The sequence below is a fragment of the Prinia subflava genome, chromosome 24, assembly GCF_021018805.1.
Source record: "Prinia subflava isolate CZ2003 ecotype Zambia chromosome 24, Cam_Psub_1.2, whole genome shotgun sequence".
NCBI classification, from domain to species: domain Eukaryota; kingdom Metazoa; phylum Chordata; class Aves; order Passeriformes; family Cisticolidae; genus Prinia; species Prinia subflava.
The window spans coordinates 828,655-848,847 of NC_086270.1; the positions used below are offsets into that span (position 1 = coordinate 828,655).

General features: G+C 50.2%; 1 protein-coding gene across 1 annotated transcript in view; it reads right to left on the reverse strand.

Annotated features, from left to right (window-relative positions):
- Positions 1 to 20,193, reverse strand: part of MAN1C1 (mannosidase alpha class 1C member 1) — a 53,960-nt gene that overhangs the window by 22,940 nt on the left and 10,827 nt on the right. The window contains exon 3 of the mRNA XM_063419044.1: positions 12,546 to 12,642. Within this exon, the coding sequence (XP_063275114.1) occupies positions 12,546 to 12,642 (97 nt within the window). The remainder of the gene's footprint in view (positions 1 to 12,545; positions 12,643 to 20,193) is intronic.

The following is a 20,193-nucleotide window of genomic DNA, read 5'->3' on the forward strand; positions in this document are numbered from 1 at the left end:
GAAAATTTTTCAGTTAAACCCACAATCAACTCATTACACTCCTTCAGCTGCCTGTGAGTGGTACCTACTGCAGAAACACCAGACCTGAGCTACAGCCCTACCAGTGCCTTATTTATTGAGTTTTTTGTCTGTGAACCTGATAGCTGTAACACAGAGTAACTACATTCCCTTTATTTAAGGCAAACTAAACAAATTACATCTGAGCAACAAGGTAGCAGAAGCAAGGGATGGAGGGGACAAAGAAGTAGTCCAAGAATTAGAAAAGATCTATTTCTTTTTGTATCAGCACATTCTCTTGCAGAGTGAGAGAAAAAAAAAGTCCATTAGCTTTTGAGCAACCTCATTTTTCTTTGCTTTCCAAATAAACCACTGCATCTACACTTCAGAGACCTCATCAAGAAACACTTCATGGCCAAGGTTATTTTCCCATCTTCCTCACATCAATCTTCCTCACTCTGCTCTGCAGGTATTGGTCAAAGGGTCACCCCCGAGTGCTCTCCATGCCAGAGCTGCTCCCCTGATGGGCAGCAAAGGCCACTGGCACAGCCTTGCAGGGTCACGGGCAGCCCTGGCCCTGGCCCTGTCCCTGTCCCTGCCCCTCCATCCAGGGGGGTCTCAGGGTGACCCCTGTGCCAAGCCCCACCCCATGGCTCACAAAACCAGCCCCCATCACCTTAAAAGACAATTTCCCCCCTGATTTCAGTTTCTGTTCTGGTCTCTTCCCCTCCACCAGCCCTGGCAGATTCACAGGATGCTGGCCCTGCTTTGCAGGTCAGCAAGAGGCTGCCAGCCTCCTCAGCTGTCAGTCCCCTGGCCCTGGAATTGTGGATTTTCATGCAGTTCCAGAGGAAACACGGGATGCTCTGGAACTCCCTGCATTCCATGAGGCACAGGACATCACCCAGACCATGCCGAGGTTACATCACTCTCTGAGCTTCACACCCAAACCCAGTGCAGCCCTCGTCCTGTGCACTGCAGGGTGGTAAAGCCACGTTCCCCCAGCTGAGGAAAGGTCAAAGGGCTGAGCATTCCCTGAAAGATGCTCAGGAACAGCAGAGCAGCAAATCCTGGGGCACGTGGCTGGGAAGGAGCGGGGCCCAGGGCACATCAGAGGCAGCGCAGCCTCCAGAGCTCCATCTGCCAGCCCAGGCTGAGCCTCACCTGCAGCACAGGAATCTGCACGGCTGGCATGAGGGAAACCACCCAAACATCTGCCTCACACCACAGCTCAGGCTGCTTCTTGTTGTCAACAGCAGAGATCTTCCAGGTTCCTGGGAAGTGCTAATGAATCCCAGCTCCACCTGCACCACAGAGCATATGGGCTGCACAGGTAAAGCTGGCACCAGACAGGCAGCTTCAAGTGCTGCCTTTTAGGCTGCTATAATCAAATCTAATAGAGAGTGTGTTCCAGCTGGGGAAGAAATGGCTTTTTTGGATTACAAGCCACTCATGTTTTTCAAATATCAATTTCCCCTGGAGAATTAAGGCTATCGTTCAAGCTGAAGCAGCAGTGGCAGCTCTGTCTTGAACCAGTGATGGGTGAGAGACACAAAACCAGAGCTTGGGCTCATTTAGGGATGAGGCAAAGGAGGCAGAGTCTGGGGGAGAGCAGGTTAGCAATATTCTTATTATGCTAGAAAATGGGGAAAAAAGAGAAGAAAGGTGCTCAGCACAAAAATGAATTTTTTGTCACAGCACCAGCCCCTCAGATAAGTTACTTCCTTCAGAGGAATGTGAGTCTGACATATGATAAGCAGCTATTGCCAGCTGATTCTTAAATATTTAATACTTGGCAGCAGCTCCCCAGTTTAATCCTCTTTTCCCCAGTTTCTCCAACCACCTTTCAACATTTAGCGATCCTCCAGCCCCCAGCTCTGGTTCATCCCCGCACGACTCCGACACCTCCTGGAGCTCAAATCAAACCGTGCCTGTTTCCAAGTGTCAGGAGGAGGGGAGGATTGCCTGGGGCTGGGAACACAGCCCCTGATACAGCAGAGACACTGCAAATCCACTCCCCACGAGCCTCCCATCTGTCTCCCGTGACACGCAGGCAGCTCTGTGGGCCACGGAGAGCTCAGCAGGAAATTGCAAGTGATAATCGTTCAAATGCTCCTCTGGGAAAGAGCTTTCCTCCTGGTTTGGGGCAGCGGGGCTCAGATGTTGGCCAGGCAGAGGTAATTACTTCTGACAAAGATGGGTCATTTGACAAGCCACGAGCACTTCTGGGAGCAGCAGTTCAGGGAGGTTAAGCACAAGACAACAGCTGGGGCAAAACACTGCTGGTGCCTCCCTGTTCTGGATGTTTGAAATTAATTTTAGAGTGGTTAAAGGTAATCTGATTATATTCAATTTATTGCTCTTCCACAGACCTCCTCGAGGACCTGCAGCATTTAATGTGAGGGGTCCCAACAGGCCCATTAAAACAAACACACACGTCCTACCTGCAGCCATTATCCTGCTCTGCCAGAGCCACAGGTAGCAGCTAATGAGCAGAGGCTGCTAATTCACCTCAGAATTCAAAGGGGAGATGCTTCATTATAACAATCAGAAGAAGGTGCCCTTCTGCCTCCCAAACACACTTCCCAAAAAGTGGCAGATGTGTTATGACAGCACAGCCTGGAACTCCTGACAGTGATTTTCCCTCAGCTCTGCTCGGCTCTGGATGGGCTCTGCAGAACAGGCACCACGTTGGAGCTGGGGCTGTAAAACCACTCATCCCTGACGTGGTTTTATCCACAGCCCAGCAAACATCACCTCCCACAAACTACCTGGTCCTTAACACCAGCCCAGGTGGGAGAGAAATCAGAGATAAAGAAACAAAACCACCCTTTGCCTCAAAATGAATGAACAGCATTAATTGTGCTGTTCAGTACAGGGCCTGGCTCATGACCTGAGCTTGGAACCCTCATAATCACGGATGGAAGAAGCTAAACACATTTTCGCTGAATGCAGTGGGTCAGGAGAATGCAAATGGTCCATTACCATGAGCACAAACACATTAAGCCACGGTAACTCCATCACTTGGGACCATCTGTCCCTGTTCTTCCCTTTCTCTCCCATATTGTTAAAGTCACACCAACAAGACCCCAGCTGAGAGCCTCCAAATGCTCTCCAGTATGCTGCTTGACAGGATTAGATATCAAAATAATCCCAGCAAATTGGGAAAATAGTCAGAAACGAGCAGGATGCAATTCAATGAGGCCACACGGCGCGTTCTGCCCCGGGGGAAGCACAACGAACCATGAAGCAGAAGGAATAAATGGTGAGGCAGCAATCTTGTGAAAGCCTTACCCAGGCTGCAGCCCTCAGAAATGCAGCTCAAACCACGGATTTCCAGCTCAAACCAAGGATTTCCAGCTCAAAACACGGATTTCCAGCTCAGATCAACCATTTCCAGCTCAGATCAACAATTTCCAGCTCAAACCAAGGATTTCCAACTCAAACCAAGGATTTCCAACTCAAACCAAGGATTTCCAACTCAAACCAAGGATTTCCAACTCAAACCAACGACTTCTAGCTCAAATCAAACATTTCCATCTCAGATCCACAATTTCCATCTCAAATCAATGATTTCCAGCTCAGATCAACAATTTCCAGCTCAAACCACGGATTTCCAGCTCAAACCAATGGCTTCTAGCTCAAATCAACAATTTCCAGCTCAGATCGACAATTTCCAGGTGCTCCCTGAGGTGAGTGGGAGTTGCAGGTCTCCAAAAAGCCTCCTGAGGAGGCAGCAGGGTGATCCCGAGGGAAGGGCAGCTCCAGGAAACCCTTCCCTATGGCTCCAACCCCTGCAAGCCTTTCCCAGAGCCACCTCAGTGACAGGGAACATCACAGCTACAATTTGGGATGTACACACAAAAGTCAGGAAATTAAAAATGCTGGTTCCCACAGCAACCAGGAGGGAGCCTGCCAAGAGAGAAGGAATGTTCTAGCCTAGGCAAAAGGTGTTAATTTTAATGCCTGAAGGCGACTTCCACTTGCAGCTGCCTGCAGGAGAAGTCCATGAAAGCTCTGCACTCCTGCACGGGCAAACCTTGATCCTGGGGTTCTTTGTTCCTGAATTTCCTCTCTTCCTGGCAGAGCACAGCACAGAGTGCAGCTTGGAAATGGAGATGAGGCAGAGCAATCAAGGCTGCTGTGATCCCCCAGTTCAGAATTCACAGTTTGGGTTTTCCCACCCCCCAGCTCTGTGAGGAAAGGACCCCACTGCAATCCTGTGCTCAGATGAAACAGGAATAACTTAGGTGTTCTTAATCCTGTGTTTGTGCCTAAGAGGTAAATTCTGTCCATATTGAAATTAGTGGGAAACAACCTCTGCCTTTAGAACTTTCTCTTGAAATGCTTTCATTTCCCTGCACTGAACTTTTTCTCCCTTTTTTTTCCCCTTTCAGAGCTGCATATAAAGTGTGGTAGGGTGCAGAACTGGTGCTGGGAATAAAACATCAGAAGAAGGATGAACAATTTTAGTCAGTCCAAAAAAAAAAAATCTTCCCCGTGTTTCACACTGATGCCTCAAGCAAAGGCTGAGGGATTTCCTTGAACTTCCAAAAAAATCCTCTCTAGAGACAGGAACAATCCTGGGAGGCTAAATGGAAGTACTTTGTGAAAGCATAAAGGTCTGCGAGTGACAAACGCCTGCTGCAACATTCTGAGCACACAGAGCCAACCCCAGCAGCAGTGACAAATCTGAAAGTGGATGTCCTGTGGGAGGAAGTTAAACCCACTGATTAACTGAGACAAGGGACTTCCCTCCCCTGAAAAGGCAGCAGAGATGAAAAAAAAAAAAAAAACCAGAAACAAGCACCTGGAGAAATTACAGAGGAAGAAATTCTGTAGCAGGACCCATTTGATATATGATCTCCTGGAGGTGAATAGAAAAATGTCAAAATCTAACACTAATCCAGATGAATATCCAATGAGGTACATAATGAGGGTGGAAAGAAACCTCAGCAGCAGCACAAAATGATGAGATAAAGCAGTTACGTTCTAAATGTGAAATCCAACGCAGCAAAGCCAGTTTGGAACCTGCTTAATCTCGTCAGAAGATTCAGGAGTGAAAACCAAGTGAATTAAAACCAAAGTAAGTGTTGTGGGGTTTTTTTGGTACAGTTTCCATCTCCTCTGCATAAACAAGGGAAAGCTAAAATACAGAGAGATAAAGGTAAGAAACCCACGAGTCTCAAGATTTTTCCAACATTAAAAGGCATAGCTAAAAGTGTATTTTTAAAATATCCTTAAGCTGCTCTGGTTTTTTATGCAGTTCCTGGCAGTGCAGGGGGGCTGTGTCAGCAAACTCCTCCTGGAATAAAGCTGGAGCCAGAGGGGCTCTGGGACAGGACAAGAAACGGCCTCAGGTTGTGCCAGGGTAGGTTTAGGTTGGATATTGGGAGGATTTCTTCCCTGAATTGGAACTGGCGGCTCAGGGAGGTGCTGGAGTCAGCAGCCCTGGAAGTGCTCAAAAATCTGTGGATGTGGCACTTGAGGATGTGGGTCAGTGCCTGGACTTAAAGGTCTTTTCTGACCTTAATTCTGTGATTCTGGCAAAAATCCCATAAAGACTCTGACTGCAAGCACACAGAAAACTCCTGGCCCTGAGCACTCCCAAAAGCCACCTCCAGCCCAAGCAGGGCAGTCGGGAGCCCCAGGCCTGGCATTTACCTCCCTATGGAATCCCAGAGTGGTCTGGGGGGGAAGGGACCTCAAAGTCCATCCCACGGATCCCACGGATCCCATGGATCCCATCCTATGGATCCCATCCCATCCCATGGATCCCATCCCATGGATCCCACGGATCCCATCCCATCCCATGGATCCCATCCCATCCCATGGATCCCATGGATCCCACTCTCCCACTCTGCTGCCCCAGGCTGCTCCCAGCCCCATCCAGCCCCACATTCCCAGTGAATCCCCAGCCCTGCCCAGTTCCCTGGAGCGGGTGCCGGATGTTTGTTCAAACCAGCTGGAAGTGCCAAGCCTCCAACTCATCCCTTGCTGTGGAGCTGCCACCAAAGCCTCCTAATCCAGAGCTGGATCTGAGAGCAGTCCAACTCCTCCCACTCTCAGCTGGCTGCCTTTTAATCACACGCTCAATATCTCTGAAGATTAGACAATTATTTCCGCATAATTAGTGTCCAGAATGAGGCACAGGCAACATCCATAATGGGGTGCTTAAAGAAAATATTAAAAGAAAAGAAGGAAAAATCTTCAAGACGAGCTGACTGCATTTTAAAATACACCCAGAGCCTGCAAAAAGGACAAAAAACCAGCTCCAGCCTGATTGTTCCCTGTGTGCTCCACCACGGGGCCGCTCACGTGTGGCTTCCTCCCCTTCTCTGCTGCTCCTCTCTCTGCAGCCCACAGAGGCCCCACAGAACCCTCTCCACTCACAGCTCAACGCAATTTTCTCCCTTCCTCTGCTCCCATTTGCTTCTCTAATGGTTGTTTTTCTGTTTCTTGTTTTGTTTCCTTCTCCCCCGTTTTGCTGCGCCAAGCACTTCTGACAAATCCCAAGACGCCCTCTCCTCCTTCCAGGCCTCATTAAGCTCCAGACTCAGCTTGGGGTCAGTGGAAAGTTCAGGAAGCTCGTGAGGAGCTGGGATGATTAATGGGGTTGCATGGAGATAATGAGCTTGCCCAGTTTGTGCTCAGGACAGGCCCAGGCCGAGCTGAGCTGTCCCCACATCCCCCAGTCTCAGATCCCAGGTTCTCCACCCAATTCTCCTTCCTGACTTCATTTCTCTGCTAAGATGGAAATCCAAGATGAACCCACTGGCTTCAAATGACATTTTCCATCAGTCACTGCCCAGCCCCAGAACCTGGTGTTGAGGAGGGCTGGAGGCCACTCCGTGAGACACTGGGGTTTTTGTTTAAACTTTTAAAATGAACATTTCAAGCTGAGAAGTCAATTGAGCCACTGTAATCAGCTTAAACCCCTGTGTGGGGTTCAGGGTCCAGCAGAGCCCTGATGTTGGAGCCACCACTGCCAGCAGGACTCAAGGTGAGAGTGGAGTGGGGAGAGATCTCCTGAAGGATTAATTAGCTTGGGAGTGATCTCAAAACAAGGGAAAAAAACCCCACCAGAGGGATTGGTGTCAGCTCCAACACGCAGCCAGACTCCAGTGAGTTTGGGATTTGGAGGACATCCTGATTCCCTGCTTTCTGCTGCCAGTAAATAAGTTTGTTGCTGCAGATTTCACTGACAGCAAAAGCCAAAGTCAACTCAAAAAGCCCTCCTGAAAATTATTCATCTGGGGAACATTATACATGGAAAACAACAAAAAGAAAAAAAAAAAGATGATGATGCCAGGGAGCAACAGAGTTCCAGCAACATCTTCATTACAAGGTATTTTTCTCTTTAAAGAGCCCATAGAGCCAAGCATCCAATGTCATGTGCAATAGGCAGCAGGCATAATTCAGCATAGGAATTAAGAGAGCCATTATTATTATTATTATTTTAATCACATAAAAGGACTCTCCAGGGTTTTGCAATTTTGTGATCACAGCGAAAGAGACCCAGAGACAGAAGAGAAAAGGTGCAGTAAGTGATTGCACAATTGGAGGTTCCCATTTCTCTTCTAGTAGCTGGGATATTGCTGAATTAATATTTTCATTCAATTACCTCTCCTCTGTTATATATTCACAGACCAGCTCCTGTCGCTTTTAATTGAGGTGGGTGTGATTGCTGCCTGCTGAATCCTGGCTAAATCCTGGATGGAGGAAGCAGCTCTTTGGGAAATGTTTGGCTCAGCTGGGTGGTTGGAGGCTCAAATCCTGGGATGTGGAGATTTTGGGGTCCAGCACTGAGCTGGGAGCCCCAGAGCAGCTGCTGCTGTCACAGGAGCCTGGGGGTGTTAAACCCAGTGGGGATTCCTGGAATTTCCAGTGGCATTCCTGGAATTATCTCCATCCAGATGTGAGCCTGGCAGGTCACAGTGCACAGGGTGGGATTTGCCAGGCAGAACAAACCTGAAGGTTCTGGAGCTCAGGACACTCAGTTTGGTCCTCCCCAGAGGCCCCTCTGGACACATTTCTGTGGTCACTGCTTTTCTTCCCCAGCCAGTTCATCTCATTTCTTTATCCTGGAGAGCCAAACCAGCCCCACTTCCAGGCAGCTGAGGCCAGTGACCTCCTGTCCCCAAAGCAAACAGCTCAAAGTCTGAGCCCAGCACACAAACACAGCCACGGATTTTTGCAGGAATTTCTGCACCCCGTGCCCTGTCACCAGGCAATCAAACGTGGAGCAACACGAGAGCCCTGCTGCAGGAGGAGGTGTAAACACCTCCTGTCCTTTCAGTGCAGCTGCTGGCAGGGCTGTGCCACCCACCCTGCTGACCTGGCACTGTCCTGGCAGGGACAGTTGTCACTTGGATTCCCAGCAGCTGAAGCCACACAGCCTCACCACGCTGCAGAAATTCAGCATATGCTGAGAGGAGCAATGGCTGCAACGAGACAATTCATGATTTCAGGCATGATATCGAGTGGGGAAAGATGAAAAAAGGGGAGAAACCTGGTTGAGGCTTGCTATTTTTAAACTAAAATTAATAAACCAACGTGCATTTAGGTGGTGAAAAATGCCTAACAGCACAGCAAGGTTCCTTATTTACTTGCTGTCACTGATTTCAGAGCAAATTGGCTCAGGTTATAAGTCAAAGAAAGATTCTTGTGCTGCCAGCACTGCACACTTCAAGAGATATCTGAAAATCAGGCTTCTCACCTTATCATTGTTAAAAGACTGTGCAATCAAAATGTAACTGACAATTCAGCTGATGCACGAGCAGAACGAGATGCCAGCTCACTCTCCCGTAGCTACAGAAGCTCTGTAAAGCTAACAGGATTTTAAAAACATTTTGTCAGAAGAATAAGTGGCTGTGACAGAGCTGGGGAGCGGGCAGAATAACAACCCAGCGCTGTGGAGCTCTGGTGACAGTGCATCCCAGGGGCTGTGACACTCAGAGTGCTGCCCTCTCCAGCTCCCAAAGTCTGCAAACATCACTGAATCCCATCCTCCCAGCACAAAGGCAGCACTGCTGAGGTGGTTGGGAAGGGTTAAAGTAACTGCATCAGCACTGGGAGCAGAATTTGTACCTGCAGATCTCCAGTCTCACCCTCAGCCACAAGCTCAGCTGTGCTGTTCTCCCTGAATGTTCCTAAAGCAGCACGTCTGCGGCTGGTTTGAGCAGTGCCTGGCATTCCTTTCCTTGGGAAATCCTGCAGACAATCCTGAACCCCTGAGCTGTGCAGCCTTTGGGACCATTTGGAGGCACTGGAACCTGGTGACTTCCAGCAGAGAGCATCCTCCCACCCTGCTGGAGCTGCCACGGCCTCATTTCCAGGGAAATCATCACACATCTGAGAGTTTGAACCGTGTTTACCCCACTGGAGGCCACGGGCTGGGCTGTTCAGCGTGGCACTTGTGATCTCAAGCATCGCTGATGAATAATTAATGCTGATGAAAGGAGCACAGCTTGTGGGTTTAAGGAAAGGGCTCTGGAGCTGCAGTGATTGTAAATGACAGCAATCACAGAGCTCTGTGCACATAAACCCGTCCAGAAACGTGGGAGAGCCTTGATGAGAGCGATGCCTTAGAAACAGGAGCTGGAGAACATCAGGCACCAGCAGGAACGTGAGACCAAGGCACCAGATCAAAGTCCAGGAGAGGGGGAATGCTGGAAAATACTTGGGAAGTGGCAAAGTTGGATCTCTGGAGAGATTAACGGGGTTGGGGATCCAAGTTTTCCCACCTGGGCAGGAAAATGGGGAGGGATGCTCCCTCCTGGCTGCCAGGAGAAGCAGGACACTCTGCAGGAGCAGAATTCACAATTCATTTTCATTTCTACTTGGACTTGAGGGAATATTTGATCCAGAGCAGCTCCCCCCAGGCTGAGGCTGCCAAACTGGAGGCTCCAAGTGAGCAGCAGCACATCCACAACAGCAAAATGTATCACCCTTCAGGAACTCGATTGCTTCCCATGCACACAAACACACTCGAAAATAGCCCCAAAGAGGTTCCTCCCCTCCCACATGGAAGCAGCTGCAGAGAAATCTCAGCTTAATATTGACATTTCCAGCCTGGAGAGCACCCAGTTTGCCTCCTTTCCATCTGGAGTCTGAATAAAAAGACACTTGATGTGACAGGAGGGGGAATGGGCAACAATGCAGGGCCACAGTGCCCTGTCCTCGTTTCTCAAAGTCTCTGAAGGCAGGAGGGACAGAGGGCAACGAGGGACTGCCTGATGCTGCCCTCCTCCAGTTAGAGGGAGGAAAAGCCTAGGAAAAGGCTGAAATGTACCACAGATCTGCTTTTCTGCAGTTGTCTGCAAATCCTCGTGCTCCAAAGCATTTTTCCCTGAGAGTGCTCACAGGCACACTACAAACAAGCATAAGTACTGTCAATTGTTTTAGCATGATAAATGCATTTTAAAGCTTTCAATATTTTTGTCTGTTTACTGGCACACTCCTTGAGGAATTTTGACAAGCTTGCCAGAGTGGAAGAGCTGCAAAATGCTTCAACTTGCTCCATGCAAATTCTCAAATGAAGAACCTGGCTGTTGCTGGAGGGGCTTGAAAGAGCAAAGCAAAGGCCAAACCCACCCAAATGAGAGCTCCTGGCAGGGAGGGGCTGGGCAGGGGCAGTGGCTGCTCACACCCAGCCTGGGACAACCCCAAACCTCCTTCCCTGACCCTCCACAAGGGCTTCCCTGCAGCCCAGCCCTGCACAGCCAGCTGTGAGCCAGATGTGGCCTCACCACCCCCACTGCAAAGAACTTGTCCCTAATGTCCCATTTAACCCTGCCTGTGTCAGTCTGAGCCACTCGTGGCACTCCAGACCCTTGTCAATGCTCTCTCCATCTTTCCTGTCCTCCCCTCAGGTCCTGGAAGGCCATAATGGTCACCCCAAGCCTTCTCTCCTCCAGGCTGGTGGTGTCAGGGACACCTGATGCCATCTCCACCCTCACACCTCCCACATCTCAGCCCCCAGAGCTGAGCAGGATCAGGGCTGGGGTCCACACAAAGCAGAACTCCTGGGCTGGAAATTCCCCTGCAGCTCCTGGAGAAGGACCTGGACAGCCACAGAGTGCAAAACAGGATGGGAGTGCTCTCCAAGCCCTCGGTGCCACCCTCTGCACTGAGGCAATCAGCTCGTGGGGAATCTGCCTGGCGAGGAGCTCCAGGAGAGAATCTCTGCACGCAGATCCCTTGGAAAGGAGCCCAGAGCCTGCACAGCAGGAATTCCCCAGGGATGGGGAGGGAAAGGAAGGGCTGCTGAGGCAGGTTGTGCTGGCTCCCCAAGGCACAGGCAGGGTGCTCTGAGTGCAGAGCAGCAAAAAGACAATTTAATCCCCAAAGGAAAACAAATGCCCCAAACCACAACAAGTATCCCACCAGAATGAGCAGGGGAACAGCACTGCAAGTGGCTCACATAAAAAAAAAGGTAATCTGCTAAAGAGTAAAATTATACAAGCCAGTTAGCACAGAGTATAAAGAGCTTTTAATATTGATTCACTCAATATTTCATGGAATTCACATCTTGCTCAACAGTGGAGAGAGAAAATGCTCAATTTGGTTGGGTCCTGGAGCCTACAAGCTCAGACAAATAGCAGCATTGTCAGCTCTGGGCTGGCTTCATGTTTTAATAACGACGCTCTCGTTTCAGCACTGCTCCCAAGCACGTTTGGAGCTGGCCCTGCTCAGAGAGGTGACCCAGGCTGGGGCTGGGAGCTGCCTGAGGGGGTGAGAATCCAGCCCTGGGGCACGCACAGCTCGCCTGGGGCATGCACAGCTCACCTGGGGCACGCACAGCTCACCTGGGGCACACACACCTCACCTGGGGCACGAACGGCTCACCTGGGGCACGCATGGCTCACCTGGGGCACGCATGGCTCACCTGGGGCACGCACAGCTCACCTGGGGCATGCACAGCTCGCCTGGGGCACGCACAGCTCACCTGGGGCACACACACCTCACCTGGGGCACGAACGGCTCACCTGGGGCACGCATGGCTCACCTGGGGCACGCATGGCTCACCTGGGGCACGCACAGCTCGCCTGGGGCATGCACAGCTCGCCTGGGGCACGCACAGCTCACCTGGGGCACACACACCTCACCTGGGGCACGAACGGCTCACCTGGGGCACGCATGGCTCACCTGGGGCACGCATGGCTCACCTGGGGCACGCACGGCTCACCTGGGGCATGCACAGCTCGCCTGGGGCACGCACAGCTCACCTGGGGCATGCACGGCTCGCCTGGGGCACGCACGGCTCGCCTGGGGCACGCACAGCTCGCCTGGGGCACGCACAGCTCGCCTGGGGCACGCACGGCTCGCCTGGGGCACGCACAGCTCGCCTGGGGCACGCACGGCTCGCCTGGGGCACGCACGGCTCCCCTGGGGCACGCACGGCTCCCCTGGGGCACGGATTCAAAGCCTTGCTGCTCACCAGCAGCTGTGACAGGCACCTCTTGCACTGCAGAGGAGCTGCCCTGGATGTGTGACCCTCAAAACCCCAGAAAAAGTGGAATTGCAGCAATTGGAGCCCCACTCACCGAACATGTTCCCGATGTGGCCGTTCCTCGTCAGCGGGCGCAGCTCGTTCTTCCCCAGGGCGTACTGCTTGTAGTTATCCCAGGCAAACTTCATCATCTGCCAGGGAAAAGGGAATGGAAACAGTCACCAAATGAGAATTTCCAGACCTGAGCTCTGGGAATCGATGGGATTTCCCCACTCACTGCTAAACCCGCGGCCCATTAATTATAAAATCTGAATTCCCACGAGGAGTGGGGCTGCATCCAGAGCTGGGATGAAGTCTCCAGCTCATCATTCCTGATGAAGAACCCGGCACATCTCACACCAAAACTCCACTTTTCCCCTTGGCCCTGCAAACCACGTGGGATTTGTAGAAAGCTGTCTCCACCTCTGAATTTCCAACCTTTTTCAGAGAGCATCAGTAATTCAGGATGGTTTTAAAATGGGCTAAGAATGCAAGGCCAAAGCTGATCTGTCCCTAAGGACAGAGAGAAACTGATCTTGGGGACTGCACAGAGGTTTTCATTCTATTCATTGACAGAACACATTCTCAAGGACCAGATCCATGACATTTTGTTATCATCTATCAAAACTCCACAGTGCTTTCTTCACTCTGCACATGGGCTGGGTGATTTCTGAGCAACCCCTTCCAACTCAAACAATTCCTTTTGGGACGTTTGAGCTGTCCTGCCTGGGCCCAGCACCCTGACCCTCCCCTGAGGGCAGCAGGGCAGTGCTTGTGCAAGTTCCAACACACACACACATCCCAGCACAGCTTTTTCTGTCCTCCTGCCCCTCTGGCTCCAGCTGGGAGGAAAAATTAAACCTATAAATGTCTTTTCTTCATCTGGGAGAAACTGGGACTTGTCAGCTTCCGAGGAGTGCCTTAAATGAAGCTGCCTTTTCTAACCCCCAGCCTGGCTCTGAGCAGTGCCAGCCCCAGCACCGCACTGACCTGAACATCCTTTGATTCAATCCCTGGGAGAAAAGATAACAAAGGGGAAGAAGGGGCTTCAGAGAATCAACCGTGTTCTCCAGCAAAGATAAGAGGAGTCTGAAACGCTTCCCTCAGACCAGGCTTTTGAGGGGAAGTGACAGTTTAAACCAAATCCTTCCTGCACAGAGCGCTCCCGTCTCGTGTCTGCAGCAGCATTTGCTGCTCTATTTCAGGATCAGAATCTGCAGGTTACTTTGGTCTGAAATTCCTCCTGTCATCTCAGCTCCTGCTCTTCCCTCCAGCTGTGTGTTTCACTAACCCAACATCACAAGCCCCTGGCAGTATCCTCCTTAATTAGCAAAAAGCCACATCCCCAGATTCCCCCTCCTTTTTAAACATCAAGCTTCCAAAGTAAAGTTTCCTGGAGCTGTTCATATGGAGGAGGATAAACATTTGCTGAACTGGTTGATAACACTCAGGCTCCAACACCACCAGGAGATGGAATGCTGGACAAACAAATAAAGGCAATTTGGGGTTTAGAAACTCAGTGTGGGATGAATTAGCCAGTGGAGAGCTCTGCTGAGGAAACTAAATAATGACCCTCCACAAAATGCACTCAGACATGTCCCAGTCATAAGACTCGAGATGTTCACTTTATTTTTGCCAAATCTGTTTTTTTCCAGTGGCAGCAGGTTGTGTATGGGAAGTTCTCATTCCTCATGAACATAACAGGGTGAACCTTTGAGGAGCTCTGCCCCTCTCTGGGCACTGCAGAGCAAAAGCTTTGACGTGTCCCAGCTTGACGCTGAGGCTGCAGCAGGAGGGATGATGTTTTTAGAGGCAGCACTCCCACAGCCAGCAGCAGGGCCCCTGCACCAAAAGGAAACAGCCAGGCTCCTCCTGGGCTCCCTTCTGCTCTCAGCCAGAGCTGGGGAAGGGGGACCCACCCTGCTGGCACTCGGGGAGCCTGGACACGCAGAGGATGTGGAAATGACTCTGCTCTGTTCCCTCAACTCCTAACGCTGTAATTCTGAGTCAGCCTCATTTTAAGCTGAGTATGAAATTTGAAGTTATTTCCTCCCCTCAGCTTCTTTAACCCCTCCAGGGTGAACCCAGCCACAGCTCCCTGGGGCCCAGAGCCTGCAGACACCTCCATCCCCTGGAGAACAACCCAGGGTTTCCATTCAGCCCCCACCAGCCACATCTCCTGCTGGAAAACCTCCTCTTGTCCTGTCTGCTCACACAAGGAGGAGCAGCCTGGGGCTCCCCAAGGTGCACCCAGGGCTCTGAGTCTCCCTCATCTGCCCATTCAGCCCCCTCAGCTGCCTCTGTCTCACTGCTGCACCAAAAGCTTTCAGTCTCAGGCTCTGCCTCTGACAGTCCTGAGCTAATCACCAGGGAGGCAGGGGATGATGGCAGGGGAAGTGCTGCCTCATCGAGCTGCCAGGCTCCCTTTAGGTGAAGCACACTGTGCTGGCTGCCTTTAAACCCTGCACATTTGGGAGGCAGCGTGCAGAACGTGGCAGCTTTTCATCTCCCAGCATCCCAGAGCTTTCCTCTCTCCACTGACGGCTCCAAAAAGCAGCAACTGGAAAAGTTGAAGAGCCAAGAAAGCATCTGCACCACTCTGCCCGTTCTGCAGCTGCCTCTCCAGTCCAAATTTAGCACCTCAGCTCCCAAACCACCAAAGGGATGCAGCAAGGTCCGAAAAGTGGGGGCTCCACATCCACAGCAGCTTCCTCGGGGCAGAGATTCTGTTCCAGGCTCATTTCTGATGAGCCACCAGGATTAGAAGTGAATATTTTATGCCACCCCAGTCCTCACACATCACAATACATCAGTGTTAACACTGTGCCATTTTGCATTTGAAAAATGGCACCAGAACCACAAAAATTATGGAAATAGATCCATAATTTCAGATTTTGTTCTCACCAGTGAGCCATCTGCCACCTAATAGACAATTATCTTTTTGGCCCTGGTATTCTAAGCACTCCGAGTCTCAGCTGATTTATAGCAGTGACTTCCAAATTTATAACTTAATTTGTCAGATGGCTCTTGCTTTTCTTTCACCTGTGAGCCACTTGTTACTTTGGAGAGTTTCAGCTGCCCAGCCAGACAGGTCTGTACTAAAATCAACTAGAAATGACAAAACTGAACTCTGAAAACCTGTGCTATCCCTTTCACCATTTAGATCCTTATCTTTTCTTGTGCTCTGCTGCATCCAAACCCAAAAGGGACCTTTCATGCCCACCTGCATTTCTCAGAGGCAGCAGCAGAACAAAAAGCATTTAGAGGATGCTGTGGAGGAAATAGGTCTCGGGATAAAAACTTGACCAAGAAAGTGTTTTCACTTTGAAGAGATGTGCAAATCTTTAGCACATTTAATAATGAAACCACTCCAAATCTCTGGGTTTATGGACTTGCAAAAAGCAGAGAGATGAGAGAGGGGGAAAAAAGAAGAAAAACTCTTCCCCCATCACTTGCCCTCCTTTTGTTAAACAGGGAAGATTTCCAAATGCAGAACATTCCCAAACAGCTTTTTGATTAGTTTTATCCATCTAGACTGGGATAATTAGTAAATGCTAAAAAGATGAAATCTAAATATACCAACCAATCAGCCCCTTTCAAGCCCTTCCAAGGAACATTACACAAAGCCATTATCTTCACAAGATCACCACTTCTGTGGCTCTTCAGCCTCTTCCTTCAACTCCCCTTCAAACATTTCACTATAAAAGATCAAAGAAATTTCCAGTTTGGGTTAAAAAAAAAACCAAAAACAGAAGGGCAGGGTGGTGAGTGTAATTTTAATATTTCTTTGCCCATTGTATTCCCAACTTGTTTTTTCCCCACTCTCTTCCTTTTCCTGCAGCTGGAAGCAGATTATTTGTCCTATCAGTTTCCAAAGTCGGACCTGTTCTATCCCACCTTTAACCTCCTTGCTGCCCCATGATAATCCTGTGTCAGTTTGGGTTTTCAAGCTGCAATAATGCCATTTATTTTCCCCTGCTGTATAAAATATCATTTGCCAGATGCTGAGAGAGAGAGAGAAAGAGGAATTGTCAGTCTTGCAGGAAGAAGTCTGCCCGAACACATTGGGATAACTCATTTCTATTTGGAATAATGGATGTATTTTTCCCTTATCAGACTTGCATAAACCTGTATAATTCAGGATCTGCAGAAAAGGTAATGAAACAGCATCATGTTTATTTTGTGTTGCTGCCTTTATATTATCACATGGAGATATAAATATCCAGGCAAACAGCAGGGCAGAATGCTATAAAAAGGCTGGAATTCATCTGAAAACCTTTAATAGAAAGCTGAGCAACTTCTCAGGTTACTTCTCTGGGCCTGTATCCCCGGTAATGCTTTTATGTAACAGCAAAATGATAACAAAAAGGCTGTGTGCTCACTGCCGTGGATGGAGATGTTCCATTTAGGCAGACACTGATATCCAGAGCCGTCCTCTGGCTGGGTTTAAAAGCCTGGAATTGCAGAGCAGGAGGAGCTGCAGCTCCAGGGATGTTACCAAGCAACTCCCGGAGACGACACCAACATTGGTAATCCATCCTAAAGTAATTACCCTTTATAATTAAAGATTACAGTAAATCCAATAGATCCCAACAGGAACTCCAGCAATTTAAAGGCACGCTGGCTAACCTGCCTGTTTTCCACGTTCTCTCCTGCCTGCAATGAGCTGCTCAGGGAACTGCAGAGATTTCCATTCCATCGCTGCCGACACGGGAGCCTCACCTGGGGACAGGTTAGCCCAACATTCCCCTCTTCTCCCACTTTAAATCAAACTCATCCTTTTATGAGGGTAAAACCTGAGCCTGTCACTGCCAGAGGAAAGGCAGGAGAGCACAATCCCGACTCCAGCTCCAGCTGTTTCCTCTCTGCTCTCCACTGATGGCTCTCCTTGCTCCTCCATCTCAAACACGCTCAGCCCTTTCCTCTCGGAGCACTGGGAATATCCAGAGGGTGCTGGACACAGAAATATCCAGAGTGCACTGGACACAGAAATATCCAGAGTGCACTGGACATAGAAATATCCAGAGTGCACTGGGCACTGTGAGCCTGAGCCCACCTGGTCCGTCAGGCTCCCTGGCAGTGCCCGAGGCTGGGCAGGGACAGGAGCAGCCTGGGACAGGGGAGGTGTCCCTGGAGCACTGGGATTTCACCCTTCCAGCCTGATTGGGCTCCCAGATAGCACAGGGCTGGTTCCTGCCACCAACAACTCCCTCAAAAGCAGAGTTCTCCAAACACGCCCTTTGGAATGACCCCAAAGCTCAGGAAAGCCTCACTTTTTTGATACCTGCTGCTGTTCTGCTCAGGTTCTCCTTAAATACAAGATAAAGGTTCATTTTCCCCACCTAAAGCAGCAGCCTGGGCACAGAACTCCTCCCTGGGGCTCCAGCTCTTCCTGGAGGATTCTCACCCAAAATTCCCATCCCTGTCAGCTCCTGCCTCCTCACATCAGCTGAGAGTGCAGTGGGAGATGGCAGACAGAGGAATTGCTTGCTACAGGCAGCTTTATCCTGAAGTAAATGTAACAGAGCAATTCCAGCAACAGGTGAGTGGGGCTCTGCTTCAATTTCTTTCTGGCAAACTCCTGGCAGCTCCTTCTCCAAGCTGCATTTTGGATTTTTCTGCCATCAGCTGCTATCACAGCTCACCCTCTCTTGCACAACAGCCAAAGGCATTGCTCAGAAAACTGATCTCCATCACTGGAACAAAGAGGGAATTCTTCAGGAAGTCAGCAGAAATCACCTTCCAGCAAGTTACAATATAAAAAATGAGCTTTAAGCTCTCCTTGCTGTTCCCAGCCAGAGCTGCAGAGCCAAGCACTGGGGATGAGCAGGACTGGAAGGCTGATCTGCACTGGGAGCACAGAAAAAAGCCCAGCACAGAGCAGTCCAAGGTTGTCAGTGTTAGTGGCAAGGACAGAAATAGAACTCAAGAGTCTCCCTGACTCAGTCCCTGCTAGGAAAGCTGAATGGGAGAAAACAGCTCAAACCACAATTAAACTAACACCTAATTAAATTCCTAATGCAACTAGATTTAACTGTGTCAAGAGGGGAAAAAAAAATAAAACCCTTCCAGGGCTATCTGAGGCACTAAACCCCAGCTGCATCCAGCTGCATCTAAATCAGGAAACATGTCAGCAAGAGCAGTTGATTTTGCAGTTACTCTGTAATGAGATGCTGGCCTGGAAGAGGCCGACAATGGTTTTGAGAACAAATTTGCAAGTCTAGACCAAAGCACGGGGTGATTTAGTGGAGAGATGAAGGAAGCTGCAGCCTCCACTCCCTTTGCTTCCCAGAATCAAAGCTCGGGGAAAATTCTGATAGGAATAAAAGGAATTTGTGTTCGGGGAAAATTCTGATAGGAATAAAAGGAATTTGTGTTCCTGGCCACCTGACACCTGAGCTCCGTGTTCCCTGCCAGCCCCTAGGGCTGATCAGACTCAGGATAGCCCAGAGCACGGCCAGGCGGGGGCTGCACAGCCACACCAGCAGTGAACACAAGAAATATTCCCTCTGTCCCCACCCTGTCCCCTCCAGGGGCCACCCAGGCACTGAGTAATGATGCTCCTTCAAATGTCACCTGTGAGTCCCCTCCTGGGTTTTGTGCCTGCAGCACAAACCAAGCAGGGAATTCCCCGAGCTCTTAAGATTTTGGGCACTGTCTCGTTCCTGCAGGCTGCCTTGAGGGCTCTTCCATTTCAGCTACTTCCCTTCGGGCATGTACAGCACACGGGCTTTGTAAACCCCTAATTACACACAGACTACAAATTCTCCTTGCAAGGGCCCAGCATTCCAGGTGAGCACCAGCAGCAGCTGAGGAGCCAGGCCAGAATCCAGCGGCTCCTCCCCAAAATCCCCCACGCGGAAGGGGAAGGTGCATGGAAACACAAACACGAAGCAGGATTGTTTTTACAGACCTGCATTATGACAAGGGAAGGGTTTTTCCTTTCCCTACAGACACCCATCTGCACAGGATTCTCATTTGTGGAGAGCCACAGCCCAAGGGGATGCTCCAAAGGAACTGTAGCCATAAGTAACCCAAAATGCTGCAAGGAGAAGGGAGAAAAGGAAAAGGTGTGGAAACAAAGGAAATCAAGGAAAATAAAAAAAGAAAATCAAAGTCTCCAGAAAGTATTTGGCCTGTCTGTTTGACAGCCTCTAGGACAAATGTCAAACAGATCAATAATGAAAAGAAACAAAACAGGGAGGAGAGGAGGCTTTGTACTCCTGAGCCTCGGATGTGGGAGCATGGCAGGAATTGTCAGTGCAAGAGAAGGAGTGAACAGGCTCCAGAGCATCTGTGTGCAAATCTGCACGGAGCCATCCCCAGGCTGGTCAGTAAAGCCTCCCCTGGCAGTGCCTGTGAGGGATGGACATCAGCAGGCTCCAGAGCTGGGGGCTCCAATTCCAATTCCAGGCTGGACAGCCCAGAGCTCCCATTCAGCCCAGGGAACATCTCCAAAGCATTCACGGAGACAAAAAGTGAGGATCAGCCTCACACCCACCATGTCTGTCAGAGGCAAAAGGAACAGCCCTGTCCCAGGTCCCTCAGATGCTCAGCTCACTCCCACTGCCCCATTTCAGCCCCACTCTCCCATCCAGGCCCTGCAGCTGAGCTGCCTCCCCCCAGCACCCACAGGGTGTGAATTGCTTCTGACACACGGATGGCTCAGGGGCCCAAAACACAGCAGAAGCAGATGGGGGAAC